We start from the raw sequence: 18,835 nt of genomic DNA, 5'->3' as shown, positions 1-18,835 counted from the left end.
CAAATCCGGCTTTAAACTTCTCCACAACAGTATTACGGACCTGTGTGGTGTGTTCCTTGGTCTTCATGATGCTCTCTGCGCTTTCAACAGAACCTTGAGACTATCACAGAGCAGGTGCATTTATACAGAGACTTGATTACACACAGGTGGATTCTATTTATCACCATCAGTCATTTAGGACAACATTGGATCATTCAGAGATCCTCGCTGAACTTCTGGAGTGAGTTTGCTGCACTGAAAGTAAAGGGGCCGAATAATTTTGCACGCCCCACTTTTCATTTTTTTATTAGTTAAAAAAGTTTCAAAAATCCAATAGATTTCGTTCCACTTCACAATTGTGTCCCACTTGTTGGTGATTCTTCACATAAAATAAAAAATTTATATCTTTATGTTTGAAGCCTGAAATGTGGCAAAAGGTTGAAAAGTTCAAGGGGGCCGAATACTTTCGCAAGGCACTGTATATACACAGCATTATGTCTGGAGAAAACAAAACACTGCATACCAACACCAAAACCCTATCCCAACTGTGAAGCATGGTGGAGGGAATATAATGGTGCAGGGCTGCTTTGCTGCCTCAGGGCCTGGACGGCTTGAAATTGAGGAACCAATGAATTCCAAGTTGTATCTGTAAATTCTACAGCAAAATTTCAGGGCCTCGGTCTGTGATCGAAAACTCAAAAGAAGTTGGGTCATGCAACATGACAATGATCCAAAACACAGGTAAATCAACAAAAGAGTGGCTGAAACATAAGAAATTCCATATTTTAGAATGGCCAAGGCAGAGTCCTGACCTCAATCGCATTGAAATGCAAAATGCGTTTGGTTGAGCTTATTTGTCAATAAAGGAGGTTCCACTAGTTACAAAATATATGGGTTCATACAGGTTTTCCATCAATGACCTTGATTGTTTAAACCATTTTGCTCAATAAAGATATGGCAATGTATAATGGTGTTTATAATGTTTGTTAAATACAAATATAATCTTTATTTATTATTATGACTTACATGAAGATCAGATCACATTTTAGGACCCATTCATGCAGAAATCCATATAAATCGTAAAGGTTCACAAACGTTTTCTCACAACTGTATATATTTATTGCTTTGGTTGTATTATTTATTATGTCGTAATGTACTGTCTACATTGTGTAGTGTTGTCTGTTGTACTGTGAATGTTCCGAGATCAATGCGAATACAAAATTCCAGTGTATATGTACGCATGGCAATAAACTCCGCTACTCTAATGTATTTCAGTCGCAGTTCTAGAGTTTTTCTTTACAAGTCTGATGATTAATCACCAACTGCAGTTGTTTTTCTCAGCCAATCTGGTTGTTGCTGATTGTTAAGTACATCAGTAGTTGTTGCCGATTGTTAAGGATTCCCCCTCACCAAATATTCCAAATTATTCATTTTTCTACACCCATTTTCTGTGCTGTGGTTCCGATTATATTCCTTTGTTCTTTCAGAATCCAAATTGCTCATTTTTTTCCGCATTCAATTTTAACAGGAACAGATAAAGGCTTATTCCATGCTGTAAGGAAAAGAAGAGAGACAACGTTTCTGTCACGCCCTCTGCAGCCAGCTCCTACCCTGTCCTGTCCCTAGTTTCCTGTTCTTTGCTGTCCTTCTGGTGTCTCTCTCTCTCTGGGGCAATATATTTCCATCCATGGTTTCTATACGGCAATTCCTGAACCCTTGCGCTGCTGAGCTTGGGCTAACTCCCCATTCCGCTGCTGAGCACAGGTCTTTTCCGCTCTCCTGCTATTCCACAGTTCATCACTTCTGACATCTGTGACAGAATGCTGAGCCATCTCCGACCCCGCAAGCGGTGCTTTTGTCTTTCCGCGGCTTTTTCCTTTTTCGCTGGGCTTTTTTTTTCAGCTCTTCTATACTAATCACGGGATGCTACTCCTGACTTCCGTGCCTGTGAATGGGTCATTTAGTGGTATGCCGTTCCGAAATCCGTTTACGAATACCTAGCTTTCCTCGAGTTGTCTCTCCCGGTATCTGCGATTGAATGTTGAGCTGGGTCTCCTATCCTCATTGGTGGATATCAATCTGGTCTTCTGTGCCTGTGAGTGGGCCGTGTGCTTGGCTTTCCTCAGGTTGATCACTCCGATATCAGTGATAGGGTGTTGAGTTTTTTTCCCCGCTTTCCTATTCTTATTATGGGATTTCACTCCTGACATCCGTGCCTGTGAGCGGGTCTAGCACCTGGCTTTCCTCGTGTTGTCTATTCCGATATCAGTGATAGAATGTTGAACGTGTTTTGCCCAGTCTGTGGTATTTTTCCTGGGTTTTTGTGTTTTTGTTTGGTTTTGATTTTTCACTTCCTGGTTTCCCGTTCTCTCTGGTCCCCCTAAACTCTGTGTAATGGAACTTTTGGTTCCTATCTGTTTTTTGTAGTTTGTCACCCTGGTCTCCCAGGTTTACTTTTGTGGTTTATGTTTGTATACTTGCATTTTTTGTTTTAAGCCTCCGGCGCCTCTACTTGACCCCCTCTTCCTCTACCCAATAAAGGTTTTTACCCTGGAGGAGGAGGCACTTCTCAGCCATGACCTTCCAGAGGTTTCCTTTTAGTTAAATGAGGTTCCCCCCCCCCCCCAGTGCTGTGCAGCTCATTTATTTGTTGGGCTTCAGGAGCCACCCATGAAGGGGGGGGGTACTGCCTCCAGAGGGGGCTCCTACCCTGTCCTGTCTCTAGTTTCCTGTTCTTTGCTGACCTTCCGGTGTCTCTGTCTGGGGCTATATCTGTCCGGGTCATCATTCCCCTTCGCTCAGCATTGACGTTCGGATGTCCTGAGACCCGCCTAGCACCAGGCCGCTGTTCCATCCGTGGCCTTAGGGCATAGGTTTCTATTCGGCAATTCCTGAACTCTTGCACTGCTGAGCCCGGGCTAACTCCCCATTCCGCCGCTTTGCATAGGGTCTTTCCACTCTACAGCTATTCCACGGTTCGTCCCTTCTGACATCTGTGCCAGTTTCAGCTGTGGAACCTTCTACAGGTGTCAGCCAAAATGTTGCGTCTCTTTTTGTTACAGCATGGAATAAACCTGCATGGAGTTTGCATGTTTTTTCCATGTTCACATGGCTTTCCTCCCATAGTCCAAAAAAACATTCCAGTAGGTTACAGAATGAATGGGTGTTGTACTGGATAAAGTTGTTGAAAATGGATGAACCAGTGCATTTATAATTGTTAAAACATTCCAATTTAAATACAAAAAAGAAGATTGAATATCTTCAAAATGTGTTTACTTAACATATACAAACATTTTAAAATATTACTGATGTTTGTATGTGTGATCCTGTAGTTTTTCCAAAGTTGTTTAACAGATGTGTGGCTTGACAGACACATTGAAAGTTTAAACATTGCTTGAATTGCCTAGTTTTTCTTAAAAGAAAAGGATTCAGTGAAAAACTTATTAGAAACATTTTTGGCTTAAAAAAATAATCAGCTACAAAGTCAGAAGGCAATTGATAGTTAAAGCCTTTTTAAGAAAATGTAATTGTTTGCTAATGTTTTTTAGGCTGAAACAGCAACTCTTGTGGTTTTTGGAGAATTTTTTCAACCTTTTACACAAATACATAAAAAACTTACTGAAGTTATCCATTTGACTTATATCTGTTGTAACTTAATACAATGGCAAATACAACTGCGATTCTAATGTTTATCACCTAATATTGCGAGTCATGCATGGGTATTGTTGGTTGGGTGTACACTATTGCTCACAGGTTGAGTCTAAGCACAATGAAAGAAATATGCATGTGATGTGCTGATGTTAGTAGTTTTATTACATTATTTCTCAATAGCATTCCTATTTTTTCTTTGGCCCTAAAAACAATTTCTTCACACAATGTACTGTAGTTTTAAAATGTCAGCCATGTGAATTGAATACACAAATGACTACAATTCCCGATGTCATACATGAAAATCATGTAAAGTAAAGCTGAATCAATAGCCAACAAGTCAATGAACTGCGGTATGATTAGTATACTGTACAAATATACTGTATAGACAGTATGATACCGTTTGGTTTTCAAGACACTACAGTACGTGTTTCTAATTACTTGCTGATTAAATTAACATTAAGGAAATAGATTTTAATGTGGATGTGCCTGAAAAAGCAGATCATGTTCATGAGTTATAATATTAAACTATTTTTCATATATCTAGTGGAGTAATTTTGCTTTGTAAAACACCCCTACTTTCTTTAATGTGAATCTAATATGTAACATTCTATAATATATAGTATGAAATCAATAAAAGTAAAAACACTATACAAATTAAATTATATAACTGAAAATGATTGTCTCTACAGAGCTGAACATTGACCGGGAATTGAAACCAGGCATTTCACACAACAACACAGAATACTTCCACACATTAAATTCAACACAGAATTACTTCCACATTAAGCAATCACTGTGCCACTTGGTGGTTTTACGAAGAAGTGCAATCATGCATCAGATTAATTAAAAAAAACATATGTATGATGGATTCTAGCACATTATTTGTAGTGTATTATGAATAGATTGATCTTTATGTGCATCATCAATGCAACAGGAAACACCTGACCAACAAGAAACACCTAGTGGTCAATTGTCCCAATACTTACTGTATACTCACCTGAAATCAGCTCATTTAACACAAAAAGTGCTAGTATTCTAAAACAGTACAACATATAAGCTGAGAAATACCCAGAAATAAAAGGTGACATGCTCTTTTGCCTCCCAATTCTTGTCCCAATTCTCTCAATACTTATGGAGGGCACTATATATTTCTTAGAACTGTGTCTACAAGGCTCTAAGAATGACCTAATTATGAAAAAGGCCTAACCCCACAAAGGTCTTTTTACACAAAGTGTTGTGGGTGTCTGCGACAAGTTACCCAGCCATATTGCCAAAGCCAATTCTAAAAAAGAATTATATCAAATTAGCTACTGGCAGCAACATTAGCCAGATGGAGTTTTTAATTGTAACTGTCTTATATACTTATGACTTTGTGTTACAGCTTTTGTACGTTCTAAGTGTTCTAGGATTTTTTTCCCCTAATTAAATTAAAGAGACAAAACTCACATCTCCCTGTGCTGCTCGGCCAGGTTGTCACCAAAGTGTCTGTCGACGTCCTGGGTTTCATGGCGTTGTTGACGGTGTTTATTCCTCACGCTCAGGCAGATGGAGAGCAGCAGCATGGCTACACCCGCGCCCACCAGCACAAATGCCACTGAAGAGGTCTTGCCTTTAGTGTCCATCGAATCATCTACAGGCTTCCCACTGCTGCTATTACTACTAGCAGCACTGGAAGGCACGACACTCCACACAATCATCACAATGCCCAGGGCAATGAGGCCCACACCCAGTGCACACAGGGCATACTGAGATCCACTGGAACTGCCCCCATTGCTTGAGCTCCGTGACACTCTCCCACTCGGGCCACACAGGCGCCCACTGGAACACATCGCTCATGCGTCAAGCCTCCCTCTGCCAAGCTGCAGCCTGTGGGCACAAGATGTAGAAAAATTACAGAAATGCACTGTAGAAAAAACCCTTTAGCAGCTAACAGTTTTCCTTAAACAGACAAAGGTTTTTGAATCCTAATTTAAAGATGAACATCCTTGACAAGTTATCATTTTGCTACAGGAATCAATTATTTCTGTACCCCTTCTAAGAAACTGCTCCAAGTGGCTCAATGCTATCATTTGCCAGAACAGGAGGGAAACATTTTGAGGTAGCCCCAAATGAAGAACAAAAGTATGATGGTGAAAGCTCTCAGGAGTCCATCAAGTCACAGTGAGCACAAGAGATGTGCAGTTCAGGTCTTTTTAGTTTACCAGTTCATGTCAATATTTTCATAAAACACCTAAAAATATAGAATACAGACAATTTAGTAGAGGAGAATACAACCACTTCGTCTTATACAGTTGTATACAGTATAAACTGTATTATACAGTTGAGCAGTGCCAGACACACTTATCATGGGAGGCACTGATGCTTGTTTAGGTTATGCAGGCAGAGGCAGTTGAGAAACATTCTTCATTAGTGGACAGCAACTAAGTCTGAACAGGGAATCAGGAAGTGCCTGTTGCTCATTGTCCAGGCACCTGACTTGTGTAAGTCATAGCTGTCAGTGGGCTACCGTTACGAGTTAAAAAAAACATCTACCTAGTTGGAGAACTTATTCAACTTTAAGATCCTACTCAAAGGAGTCTCTAAAGTTATGAGTTAAAAATTGTTAAAAATAATAAAATCAATTATTCATTTTATAAAACATTTCTTTTTTATGGGGGCACATAACTGTTATTCTATCATTACCCACAAGCTAAGACCTCTCACTGACTGAGTATATATAGAACTATAGGTCAACAGGTTTCACTAATGCTCTCTTCATTGTGCTTTCATCTGTAATTATTCCATGACACTATTCAAATAAATCCATGGGGTGCACGTCAACTTACACGTCAACTCTCCTTTGCAACTTTTCTGTGTTCACATCATGTATCACACTGGATTCTCACTTCAGATTACTAGAATTAAGTCCCTCGATCCAAACTAGGATGTTTATTTTCCAACAAAGGATATACAAAAGAAATGGGAATGCTCAAAGTGCTTAATTTGTCAAAAATATAATCTCATGAAAAACAATAAAAAACAAAAATGTAGTGGGATAGGAATATTCAGAAACTAGAAAAGTAAATTTTCATGGTTAATGGCCGAGTGTTACAATGAGTGATGGCTCAAGTGGTCTATTAGAGCAACTTAAATGAAGAGAATCAACATTACTTCTAATCTGTCCTTTCTTTACACTATTCTCATTTGATGAGTTGAGTGCATCAGCAACCATAGCACGACATAGAACGTTGCAATTTCCTAATTCACACTCGAGGGAGGATTCAGGTGGGAACATGGTGATGGATGCCTGCCACAGTCTGTTGGGGAACGTTTTGCTCTAACTTCTCCTTTTTCCCCTCACAGTTTACACAAGGGAAGTGATCCTTTTGAGCATTTACATGCATACAGAGAATTACTATTCATAATATTGCATTGATACTTCCTTATTTTCCCTAGTTGACTATGAGTTAACAAAGAATGAAAGTAGTGCAGAATTTCAGGCTCACCAGGGTCTATTAGAGCAAACCTTTGTTTTAATGGACTTTACAAAATCTGGTAAATTGTGGCTTTACCTGCAAATCGGACACTACTCTGTCTCTTTAAACGTGTCATTTATCATTTGCATTCTTTTAACAAACATCTAAATAATATTCAGTACATTTTATTATCCTCCACCATCATGTTCAGTAATTACATGGGAGGTGTGCAATAAATAAAATAAAAATTACTTGGGTGCTTCCTTGACATGATTGAAATATGGGTTACTCACAATTGTCAGTGAAAAAGCACTGTGTAACAAAAGTGTAACTCAAAGTAAAATTGAGTGCATATTGTGGGCTGATAAACCATGGACCAGCACTACTTGCTCTTTATGCAAATGATGACACACAGGGAGGCAACCACTGAAGGGTGTGATCCACCAATGCCCACTGCAGCCTACTGGGGAACAGTCATACTATAACTCCCCCTTTTACACATATTCTCCTCTAAGAGGAGTGTTGACGTGTGCCCCCTCATCAAGGAACTTTAGAAATTCAAGGTGTTCAATATCATTTTCTTTCCCCACACTGAAGACCTCCGATTCCTTCACTTGCAGTATCCTAGGCTGGAATCCTGTACTCCTGATACACCACTTTCAGTATGATCACACAAGGCCTTTATCTTCTTACACCTTGGTCCTTTCCATGACCCTCAAGGCCCTAGTAACACTACTAAGCCCTTTGGTTGCAGTAACCAAGGCTCAGCAGTCCTCATAGCACTCAATCTTATCATAAGTCCCTTTCAGAAAGTAGCTGTGGAATGTCCCTCAACTTATTCATTGCCAATTAGTACTCTACTGCTCACCATGCACATAAATCTAATGCACTCTTTACCTTACCTGTTGCCTGACATGACCAAGGTTGCTACTTTCAGGGAGCCTTCCCTTGATCATGATTCTCTCTCTAGGAGGCTTCCTGCTCTACAACACCACCGTCCTGTTGACAACACTCACAGGGCTCATTCGTGTCCTTCTGTGGATTCTCATTTCATGGAAACTCCTTTACAGTGGATATAAAAAATCTACACACCCTTATTGAAATTGCAGGTTTTTGTGATGTAAAGCCAAAAATCAAGATAAATCATGTCAGACATTTTTCCATCTTTAATGTTACCTTGCAACCAACACAATTCAAGAGAAAAACAAATAGATTATTATTAGGAAAAATGATTAAAATTAAAAAACCTACAACACCTTAGTTGCATAAGTGTGCACACCCTTTTATAATGGGGGCTGTAGCTATGTTCAGAGTTAACCAATCACATTCAAAATCATGTCCAAAAGGTAAGTAGCATACACCTGCCATCAATGAAAGTGATTCTGATTAACCACAAATAAAAATCAGCTGTTCCTGTAGGATTTCCTTGAAACGTTTGTGGTTGCATCCTACTGGGATAGCCATGGTCCGCAAGGAGCTGACAAAACACCTACGGGATCTTATTGTTGAAAGGTACCGATCAAGAGAGGGGTATAAAAGAATATCAATGGCATTGGATGTACCATGGAGCACTGTGAAGACCATCATCAATAAGTGGATAAAATGCGGCACCACAGGGACATTGACAAGAACAGGACAGCCTTCCAAAGGAGAAAACGTATCAGAGAGGCTACCAAGAGGCCTACAGCAACATTAAAGGAGCTGCAGGAATTTCTGGCAGGTATTGGTCACTCCTTGCATTTGACAACAATCTCCCATATTCTGCAAATGTCTGGGTTATGGGGTAGGGTGGCAAGATGGAAGCCAGAACATCCAAACCTGTCTAAATTTTGCAAAAAAAGATACATTCAGTCACCCTTATATGTGGGAAAATGTCTAATAAGACAAAGGGTGATTTTTTTTTTTGGGTGTTGTAGGTTTTTTTAATTTCCATTATTTTTCTTAATAATGATCTATTTGTTTTTTTCTTGAATTTTGTTGGTTGCAACATCACATTAAAGATGGAAAAATGTCTGACATGACTTATCTTGATTGCTGGCTTTACATCACAAATACCTGCAATTTCAATAAGGGTGTGTAGACTTTTTATGTTTTATACTTTATGTATGACTCTTATACCTAATGGAGTTGCCATGGGCAACAGGATAGGACCTAGCTATGCCAATATTTTTGTCGGCTGGGTAGAAGAATGCTTCTTTGGTTCCTATACTGGCTTTGTCCCTGACCTCCACAAGCGATACATCGATGACTGCGTTGGTGCTGCTACATGCTCTGATGACCAGCTAGAGCACTTCCTGCATCAATTCACTAACTGTCACCCATCCCTCAAATATACAGTTAACATCTTCCACAACTTTTCCGTTTCTAGACAAATATTTATCCATTAACCATCCATGACTCTCTACCTCGGTCTATTACAAACCCACAGATTCACACAGCTCTTTTATCCCACTCATCTCCCCTTGTCACAGTTCCTCAGGCTATGTCAACTCTACAGTGATGACATGGATTTCCAGAACTAAGCACTCAAAATGCATTCTTTTTTCCCCATCAACAGAGGATACCCTATCCAGGTTATCGATAGGGCCCTCACCCAGGCCAAAAACAGCCCTAGGATTATCAATTCGGTCAGGAACTCCTGGTCTCACAACTACATTCCCTTGGTGCTTCCCTACCACCCTAACACTTTCTATCCCCAGGACCATCATTAACAACTACTCCATTTTACAGGACGATCCATCGGTACCCTTTTTCCGACTGCCCAATCATTTCTTACAGCTTCCTTGACCGCACTCGGCAATCATCCCCACCAGGCACTTTCCCCTGCAACAGAACTCACTGCATCACCTGCAAATATATATGTAGCAACACGCTCATTCAGGGCCCCTCAGGTCAATTCCGGATCACCCCGATGACATCCTGTACCTCCAGCAACCTCATTTACTGTATCTCTTGCCAAGCTATCTACGTTAGGGAAACTGGAAGGAGACTAGGAGACCGCTTCAGAGAACATGTTAGGGCTATGAAGATGAAAGATTTCTCCAAGCCCATAGTTTCTCATTTCACCTCAGACGGCCATGATCACACTGATCTCTTTTCTCCATTCTTAAAGAAGGGTTTCTCAACTTCCACAGCAGAAACAAAACTCATCCTGAAATTAGGTTCACACCTTCCCCCTTCTCTCAATGATAGACTTATTTTTGTGTGATCTTCTCTGTTCTAATGCAGGTTTTGACTTCACACCCCTCTCCACTTTGCACTTCCTGAGTGGCCTCTCTGCCTCTCCCACCTCCTCCACTTTTCCAGCTTTTGTTCTCCTGTGCTATTTATCTTATCGTCTCCCCTTTCTTTTTCACACCTGAAGAAGGCTCCATGGCCGAAACATTGTTTCCTTTCTTTACAGCATGGAATAAACCCGTAACCTGTTCCTTTGCAGCCTACACATGCTGATGCAACTACCTACTTGAACTACTCTTATACCTATGGCTACTAACTCACTCAGACTCCACCAGGCAGCCCCTGGGCCTTGTACTTGTCCACAACTCTAGCACCTCCACCCTTGTGCTACAAGGCTGTGTTTGAAGAAGTGTTCACACCCATAACTCACAGCAACTCACATTACACACAGCCACCAACGCCTCAACATTGCTTCTCCCAGGCTGTCCATTCACAGCTCTTGACACACCCTTGTGCCTATCTTGCTTTCCTTGCTTTCTTAACACTCACACATTGGTGGTGACCCTCACCTATATTACAAACAAAGTTTGGCATCATCAAGACACCAGCTCATCAATCATAATAATAATTGCTTACACTTATATAGCGCTTTTCTGGACACTCCACTCAAAGCGCTTAACAAGTAATGGGGACTGCCCTCCACCACCACCAGTGTGCAGCCCCACCTGGATGATGCGACGGCAGCTATAGCGCACCAGAATGCTCACCACACATCAGCTATCAGTGGGGAGGAGAGCAAAGTAATGTAGCCAATTCATAGAGGGGGATTATTAGGAAGCCATGATTGGTAGGGGCCAATGGGAAATTTGGCCAGGACGCCAGGGTTACACCCCTACTCTTTTCGAGAAACGCCCTGGGATTTTTTAATGACCACAGAGAGTCAGGACCACGGTTTTATGTCTCATCCAAAGGAAGGCGCCTGTTTACAGTATAGTGTCCCCGTCACTATAGTGGGGCATTAGGACCCACATGGACTGCAGGGTGAGCGCCCCCTGCTGGCCCCACTAACACCTCTTCCAGCAGCAACCTTAGTTTTTTCCAGGTGGTCTCCCATCCAGGTACTGACCAGGCTCACACATGCTGAGCTTCAGTGGGTCGCCAGTTGTGAGTTGCAGGGTGATATGGCTGCTGGCTAACAACAACAACAACCACCACCACCACCACCTAGTAGACCTGAAGCTGGCTCATACTATTCAACACCCTAGCCCACTGTGTTTCAGAAACAAAGGCCATCTTACGTAAGAACTCAGACATCAGCACTTTCTAGAAAACCCTAAGGTTTTCAGAGCCATGTGTACACAAACGGAAGGGGTGGACAGATAATCGAAAAGATATGTGGGACAAGTTGAGAACAAAAAGTTAGCGAATGCATACAGTGACAATGAAGTCTAACCTGGCATTTTTTTCTAAAACTTTCTTGGGAACAATGTCAAATAAGAACAATTCCAAGCATTTTATTTTTAATAAGGTCAATTAAATTCTAACCTGCCCTTCTACATCTAACAAATTTATAGTTTTTAATTTAAAAAGTATTGAGACAATGGCTGACAGGTGTATCTTGTTGGTCAAGTGTGTCTTATCGGAAGCGTAGAGATGTAATATCTTATTAACCTGCCTATTCAGAGTCCGCAGTCAAGCTACATAATTAAAACCAAACAAAAGCAAGAAATTTGGTGCATAAGCACTCTGAACTAGTAGAATTTACAGATCTGTTTTAGGGCTATTCATTTAAATGTAACAGGGCCCTGTGTATTAGCTATATTTTTATTGTGGGTATTCTTACCACAAGCAAAATGTAAGACAGGCACCACTTCTAATTTTTGCACTAGACAAAGCAACCACCAGATGGCCCTAAAACCTATGAGAATGTAAAACTGCAAAAGAAAACCCTTCCAGACTAATATGTCATACAGGTGTACTCCTGTACTGCTGAATAAAGTACTACATAATTTTTCTTATGGACTAGTGTTCCTCATAGAAATGCCTTCTTAATTTGCCAGAAGAGTCTCTGGACTCTATATCCATGGAAGTGTTTCTGGCTGTTAGGAAAGGCTTATTAACCCAGGCAGCAGGCGAGGGACAGACTTAAAGTTATACCGACCTCTGACACCGCATTGTCCTACACGGTATTCCAGGTTCTCTGAACTGCAGAAACTCAGACAGGTGAGTTTGGATATTTCAATCTCTTATACCTGATTTTGCATACAGGTGTATAAATGTGTCTATTTAAACACAATCATTTGTTTTAGATCAGAACTTTAACAGGGCTGTCTCTAGAAGAGCTTAAATCTGGTTAAACCTGCTTCCCTACACTGACTAATAGTACCCCAGAGGGTAAACATCTTTCATTTATTTTGTTTCCTAATGTAAAAAAACATTTTCTGTTTCTGTTTATATGTTCTGTTTCTTACACAAGGCAAGCTTAGCAATTTTCAGTGCTTCTAATCTCCCATTTACATTAATTTGACTTTCTAAGTCACCTTGGCGACGACTATCAGGGATTCATGCCACAAGAAACAATTGAAAAAGGGTGTGTTAGATTTTTTTATAGTCCTCGTACATCCAGTAGCATCTGACATGCCTAACTGAAGCATTTGTATGTATAGTAACGTGAAGAAAATATTTTTTTAAACAATTTTAAAATGCCATCTCCATTTATCTCAAAAGCAAAAAACAATTCAAGCAGCTACATTCTGTTTTCTCATGCCTTTTACAGAAAAATTACAAAGGTTCTAAACTGGCAGATATAAAAATATTTTCCTTCATAAAGAAGGATGTGAAACAACAAAGTGGGATAGTTTGTTAATTTAGTAATTAAAATTATAATTGTATTTCTATAGTGAATTTTTATTTCAATGGATGTCAAAGTATTTTACATATAGATTGGGACCATCTTCACCCACCACATAAGTGCAGTACCCCCCGGGTGACTCTGCAACAGCAGCTCTTCTACTGTTGGAGATGCTAGAAAGGGTAGAATTTTAGGAAGGCTGTTTTTTTCAGGTCATAGAGTGAAAAATCAAAATACAATGACCAACAATCAAAACATTTGCCCAGCAATAAAATTGGTTACATCTTCAGTTATTTTAATCACTTCCAATTTAGTTAAGATAAGATCACTTTATTAGCCATATACAATATCTTGCATGAGGAATTTGTCTCTTTGCATACCCCAGCTCGGTCTCGATGAGACACACAGAGAGGGACAGAAGCTTGGGGTCAGAGCACAGAGTCAGCCATTGTACAGCACCCCTGGTGCAGTTGGGGTTAAGGGCCTTGCTCAGGAGCCCAACAGAGTAGGATTCTTCTGGCAGCCGCGGGATTTGAACTGGCAACCTTTCAGCCACAGGTGCAGATCCTTAGCCACCGAGCCACCACTCCACCCTAGTTGGTACTCTTATCGATTTCCTTGCATCAATTCAAGAAACATTTCACTTTTTTGGCCCACAATAATCACACATAAGGTAGATATTTAACAATTAATATCACACAGCAATCACATGAACAAAGAGGGAGCACTACGAAACAAAGAGCTTTGTTTTACTCGGAGCATTTGGTACTTCCCAATACCAGGATGTTGGTATTCTCTGATGAAGAAAATTCTTTGGGGTGAAAATGTGTCTGTATACTGTTTTGGGAAACTGGGTATTTACAGATTTAAAATAAAGGAATAGTGTATACTCACCATCTTAATAAGAGTTAAAGTTTGTAGTTTACAGGCTAATATCATTTAACAGTAACATTGTGTAAGAGGCTAAATAGCTCAGTGCACATATTTATGATCTCTTCTTCCACCTGCCAGAAAAAAATAAAAGCTTTCACAATCTCACAATGCTCTTGACAACTAAGTACTCTTCTCCAATCATTCCCATTGTAAATACCAACCCCACCTTCTAGTTCTGGGGTTCTTAACCCAGGAGAGTCACACAATAGGCAACAAAAACAGAATCAACCAAAGGTTAACACACACTAGGGTGGTAAATGGGACACATACACCCCGTTCAGGGTGTTTACACATCAAAGGACAATAATGGAGATAAACAATTAACTATTATACACCTGCACTGTAAAGACCGTGCAGTGATTTCCTAATGTGAGCCCACAGACCATCCCCCGGACACAACTCCCAGCCTGCTTCGCGGTGCACCCGGCGAAGGTGCTACATTTCTGTTGGATGGGCCACGTTTGCATTTACTGTATATTTGTAGCAGTTTTTTGTGCAATGTAGTCATGATTAGCCTAGCAATGGAGGTTTTTTTTTTTTTAATAGGTGACACTGGAAGAGTGAGAGCTAAAGATAATGTGGAGAAACACACAGCAGCAAATTCCAAACAGAAAATGAGAAAATACAACGAAAGGTACCTCAAGTGATGGAGAGGATGCATGACCGCTATGTGTGGTTTGTGGCTAAGTGTTGGCTAAGGAAAGCCTCAAGCCCTCCAAACTGCTATGCCACCTGCAGACCAGAAACTCGATCTTGCAGTATAAACCTGTTGAGTTTTTTTTAATGAAAGCTAAAGGAGCCAAGAGGTCAACAATCTATCCTCCAAAGAGCCACCACAGTGAACCAGAAGGCGTTCAGAAGGGAGCGCTACAGGAGGTCATTCTTGCCTTCTGCCATAAGACTGTACAACGCATCCACCTTGCGTCTTGGCAGAGGCAACATCGACAGTGACCTGTTTCTGGACTAAACGCATCTACTGCTACATTTGTTCTCTTTCTTTTTCCCATTTACAACCATTTTTGTGTAATATGCCAGGGACCTGTGCAATACATTTATATTTATATCTATAGTTACATCTATATATTCATATGTGCGATATGATTTTTCTGTGTACTGTTCTGTTCTAGTTTGTTCTTGTGTGTCCGGACTGTGAGTAACTCTTGTATTGTATTGTACTATTATTATATAATTCGTTACACTGTGGCTGTGTTGTGTGTGTTAAGCTGCTGTTGCACTGCAATTTCCCTCACGGGATCAATAAAGTATCTATCTAAGCCACTTCAGGCATCTTGTGTTATAGCTAACTGGATTGTCAAAATGGGGAAAAAAATGGTTTCAATCATGTGTGTGAAAAGCCCTGCAGAGCAGCTAGCATTGATACCATATTTCCTGTGCCACTGGTTGCCACATTACCGGAGAGCATAATATATCCATCCCATGCTTAACATTGGGAAGGTGTTCTTTTCTTCAAATGCTTCACCTGTTTTTCTCCAAATGTACAGTTCTATGGTTGTTGCTAAAAGGTTCAATATTCATTCCATCAGTTTGGCACTTTGTTGGAAAAGGTTTCCGGTTTCAAAGTTTTATTTTGCATACTTTAGCCATTGACTTTTGTGATGACGTTGTAGGAAAGGTTTCATTCTGACAGCTCTCTCATTAAGATAATTTTTGTGTAAGAAAAGCTGGACCAGTGGACAACTGCTCCAATGTCACCTAAACATTTCTGCACGTACTTTACAAAGGATCTATGGGTTCTAATTTGCAGATCTGACCAGTTTTCAAGCAGTTCTATCAGAGATTTTTCTGGGTCTTCCAGATCTGGCCTTGACTTCAACAGTTCCCTATAACTTACATTTCATAATTATGTTTCTGCACTGAGACCCAATGACTGGCCTGGCTCTTTGTGTTTGTGGAGTAATTCACATAATGTGTTATGAATTCATATAAACCACAGGAACCCATCACAATGAAAGATAAGGGCATGATATTGGCAGGTACAATAGGAAATCCCTGTTAGAGATTAAACCTCAGATCTGGCAGATGGCAACCTACACATTGCCAAAACTGCATCACATCAATAGAAAAAAAAGTTATATAATTAAGTTCCCACCTGAGGATTAACAGGGGTTACAGTCACAATCAAGAGAAAATGTCACTCTTAACTGTGGGCTGAGTAACTTAAAATATTTCCTGAACTGTGTAAGTGTGCTTTTCAAACTACTATGTACCTATGACCTACCCAAGATGAAAAAAAATGATGTAAGGGCTTTGGATAATAATCATTTTCCAACTATCCAAAATATTATTATCATCATCATCATCGTCATTTTTACCATATTATATCTTATACTTACTTCTGCTTTTCTGAACACTCCACTCAAAGCACTTTACAGGTAATGGGACTCCCATCCACCACCACCACCAATGTGAAACCCAACCTGGATGATGTGATGGCAGCCATAGTGCTACATAGATGCTACACATCAGCTGTCTGTGGAGAGAACAGAGTAATGAAGCCAGTTCCTAGGAGGCCATGTCTGGTAAAGACTTGGGGGAAATTTGTCCAGGATACTGGGGTAACATTCCTGCTCTTCCCTGCTCTTAACACCTCTTCCAGCAGCAACCTTAGCTTGCCAAGGAGAGCTCTCATCCAGGTACTGACCAGGCTCACACCTCTTAGCTTCAGTGGGTTTACAGTTGTGAGTTGTAGGGCGATATAACTGATGTCTTTGAAATTAATTGAAGTCCTGATTACCCGGCCTTTAAAGATTCCATGACTCCATTGATTAGTGCAAGCGTGTGTTGCTCAAAGTACATTTTCTGGGAAGGGCGTACACACCACAGAGGGGCAGCCTGTCCAGAGACTGCTGTGTCTAGCTGCTTCCAGGACTTACTGCAGACAGAGCTGGGCATTGCAAGCCTGGAGGAAATTTGGAAGACTGTGAGGCCATGAGGGGATGGAAATCATTTGCATATGCTCGGTCAATGTAGGGGATTCTGATACTGTGTTGTCTGCCTTGTGTCCCAGAGTGAGGCTCCTCTTAGGTTATTATCTATTAGGAGAACTTGCAACTAGCAGCTTTTGCTTATACCACTGGGAGCAAATGAAGCTTCTGCTATCCAGAAATTAGCACCGAAAATTACTGATGTAGATAATTCACATAATTCCCCCCATCATTGTTTTGGGGGATTTTTACCATGACAACCTAAGGAAGATTCTTTCTAAATATAAACAGTGTTCGTGAATGAATTCTACCGCAGGTTCAAAACACAAAACAACATGCAGTGGACTGCACCTAGATAGTCAATGGAGCCCCTCCAGCCACCCTTTATCTTTCAGGAGCAAGTAAGATGGTATCTCCACATACAGAAAAGCAGGAAAGCATTGTTTTGCTCCAGTTTTCACAGATATTTTTAATTTATCCCTTAAAAAGGCTAGGCAATGTTTTTATTACATTTCAAGATTATAGTGAATCAGCAATGACGACTGCATTTCTAATGAAATGAAACTACCAAGTAAACCACCAATTTACATCACAAAAGAGAAAGTTTCAATGTATGCATGGCACCATATTACTGTTAATTGTCTGTGATTCAAAACAAGGCACCAAAACTTCCAGTGAGGCAAAACTGGCCCTATTGCATTGCAAACATGCTTTAGACCCAGCAAATTTAGCTACTATATTAATTTTAAATATTTTCATGAGTATAGCAAAAGTGCTCTATCATTTGCATCTGTGGTTATTTTATTGTAAATCACACCTAAAGGACACCTAAAGGAGACATTCTAGCAGGACCTATTTCGGAGGACTTGCTGCACCATAGTCTGTACCATTGACTAAACAGCTAATTTGAAAGAGCACAATTGAACTGAATTCAACTGAATTCATCGACTTAGAGACAGTTTTGCCAACCAATACATTATATTGAATTTCATCGAGAAATGTGTCAAAGGTACCAAGATTGGTGCCCACGTTTATTACCCATTTCTTGCCTGGATGTACATCCCCTGGAAAAGGATAGTTTGAATTTCTGCCGATTCGATCCTCTGCTTTGTGTATGACCACTATGTCCTGAACTGCCAAATTCTCGACAGTGAGGCATTGTTTAAAATATATACGAGAGTTCAAAAAGACAAAAAAGGATTAATATTGTTAGAAGACCATGTTCCCATTCCTCGTTCGCTTACAGCAGGAAGAGCCACTTTTACATCACTATTTGCACGATTTACAGTTTCTGCATTATTGGCTACTGGACTTCCTTTCTGATAGGAAGCAGGTGGTGAAGCTCAAGCCTAAGCCTCTTACCCTGAGCACAGAAGCTCCTCAGAGTTGGGTACTATAACCTCTCCTTTACTTAAATTATTGTATTTCACATTTCTGCGATTTCCCTCACGGGATCAATAAAGTATCTATCTATTCTGATTCAGTCAAATGTTCGAGTGTTTGAGTTCACTAATGATGATGATGAACTCATAGCACTCATCACAAACAGTGATGAGTCTGTACAAAGGAATGAAGTAGCTGAATTAGTTGAAAGGTGTAGCCTAAACAGCCTGGAACTAAATGTCAGTAAAACACAACAACTTGCAATAGGATTTAGGCAAAACAAGAAAGCACTGTCACCACTATAAATCAATGATCAGATTGTACAGGTGGTAGAAATTGTTAAGTTTCTCAGTACCACCATCCCCAGCTCTCTAAAATGGAAGGTCAACACATCTATTAAGTGTCACAGGAAGCAATGACCCTCTTCTTGACAGACTTTTACAAAGGGGTTGTTTTTGAAC

General features: G+C 40.3%; 1 protein-coding gene across 2 annotated transcripts in view; it reads right to left on the bottom strand.

Annotated features, from left to right (window-relative positions):
• Positions 1-18,835, bottom strand: part of tmem51b (transmembrane protein 51b) — a 47,180-nt gene that overhangs the window by 13,919 nt on the left and 14,426 nt on the right. For both annotated transcript variants that reach the window (XM_006643094.3, XM_015339314.2), the window contains exon 2: positions 5,077-5,496. In XM_006643094.3, coding sequence (XP_006643157.1) covers positions 5,077-5,459 — 383 coding nt within the window. In that variant the 5' untranslated portion in view covers positions 5,460-5,496. The remainder of the gene's footprint in view (positions 1-5,076; positions 5,497-18,835) is intronic.

Source organism: Lepisosteus oculatus, chromosome 25 (assembly GCF_040954835.1).
Source record: "Lepisosteus oculatus isolate fLepOcu1 chromosome 25, fLepOcu1.hap2, whole genome shotgun sequence".
Classification (NCBI taxonomy): Eukaryota; Metazoa; Chordata; class Actinopteri; order Semionotiformes; family Lepisosteidae; genus Lepisosteus; species Lepisosteus oculatus.
Note: the sequence above shows the minus strand (reverse complement) of the source record. Positions and strands in the feature narration are given on the sequence as shown.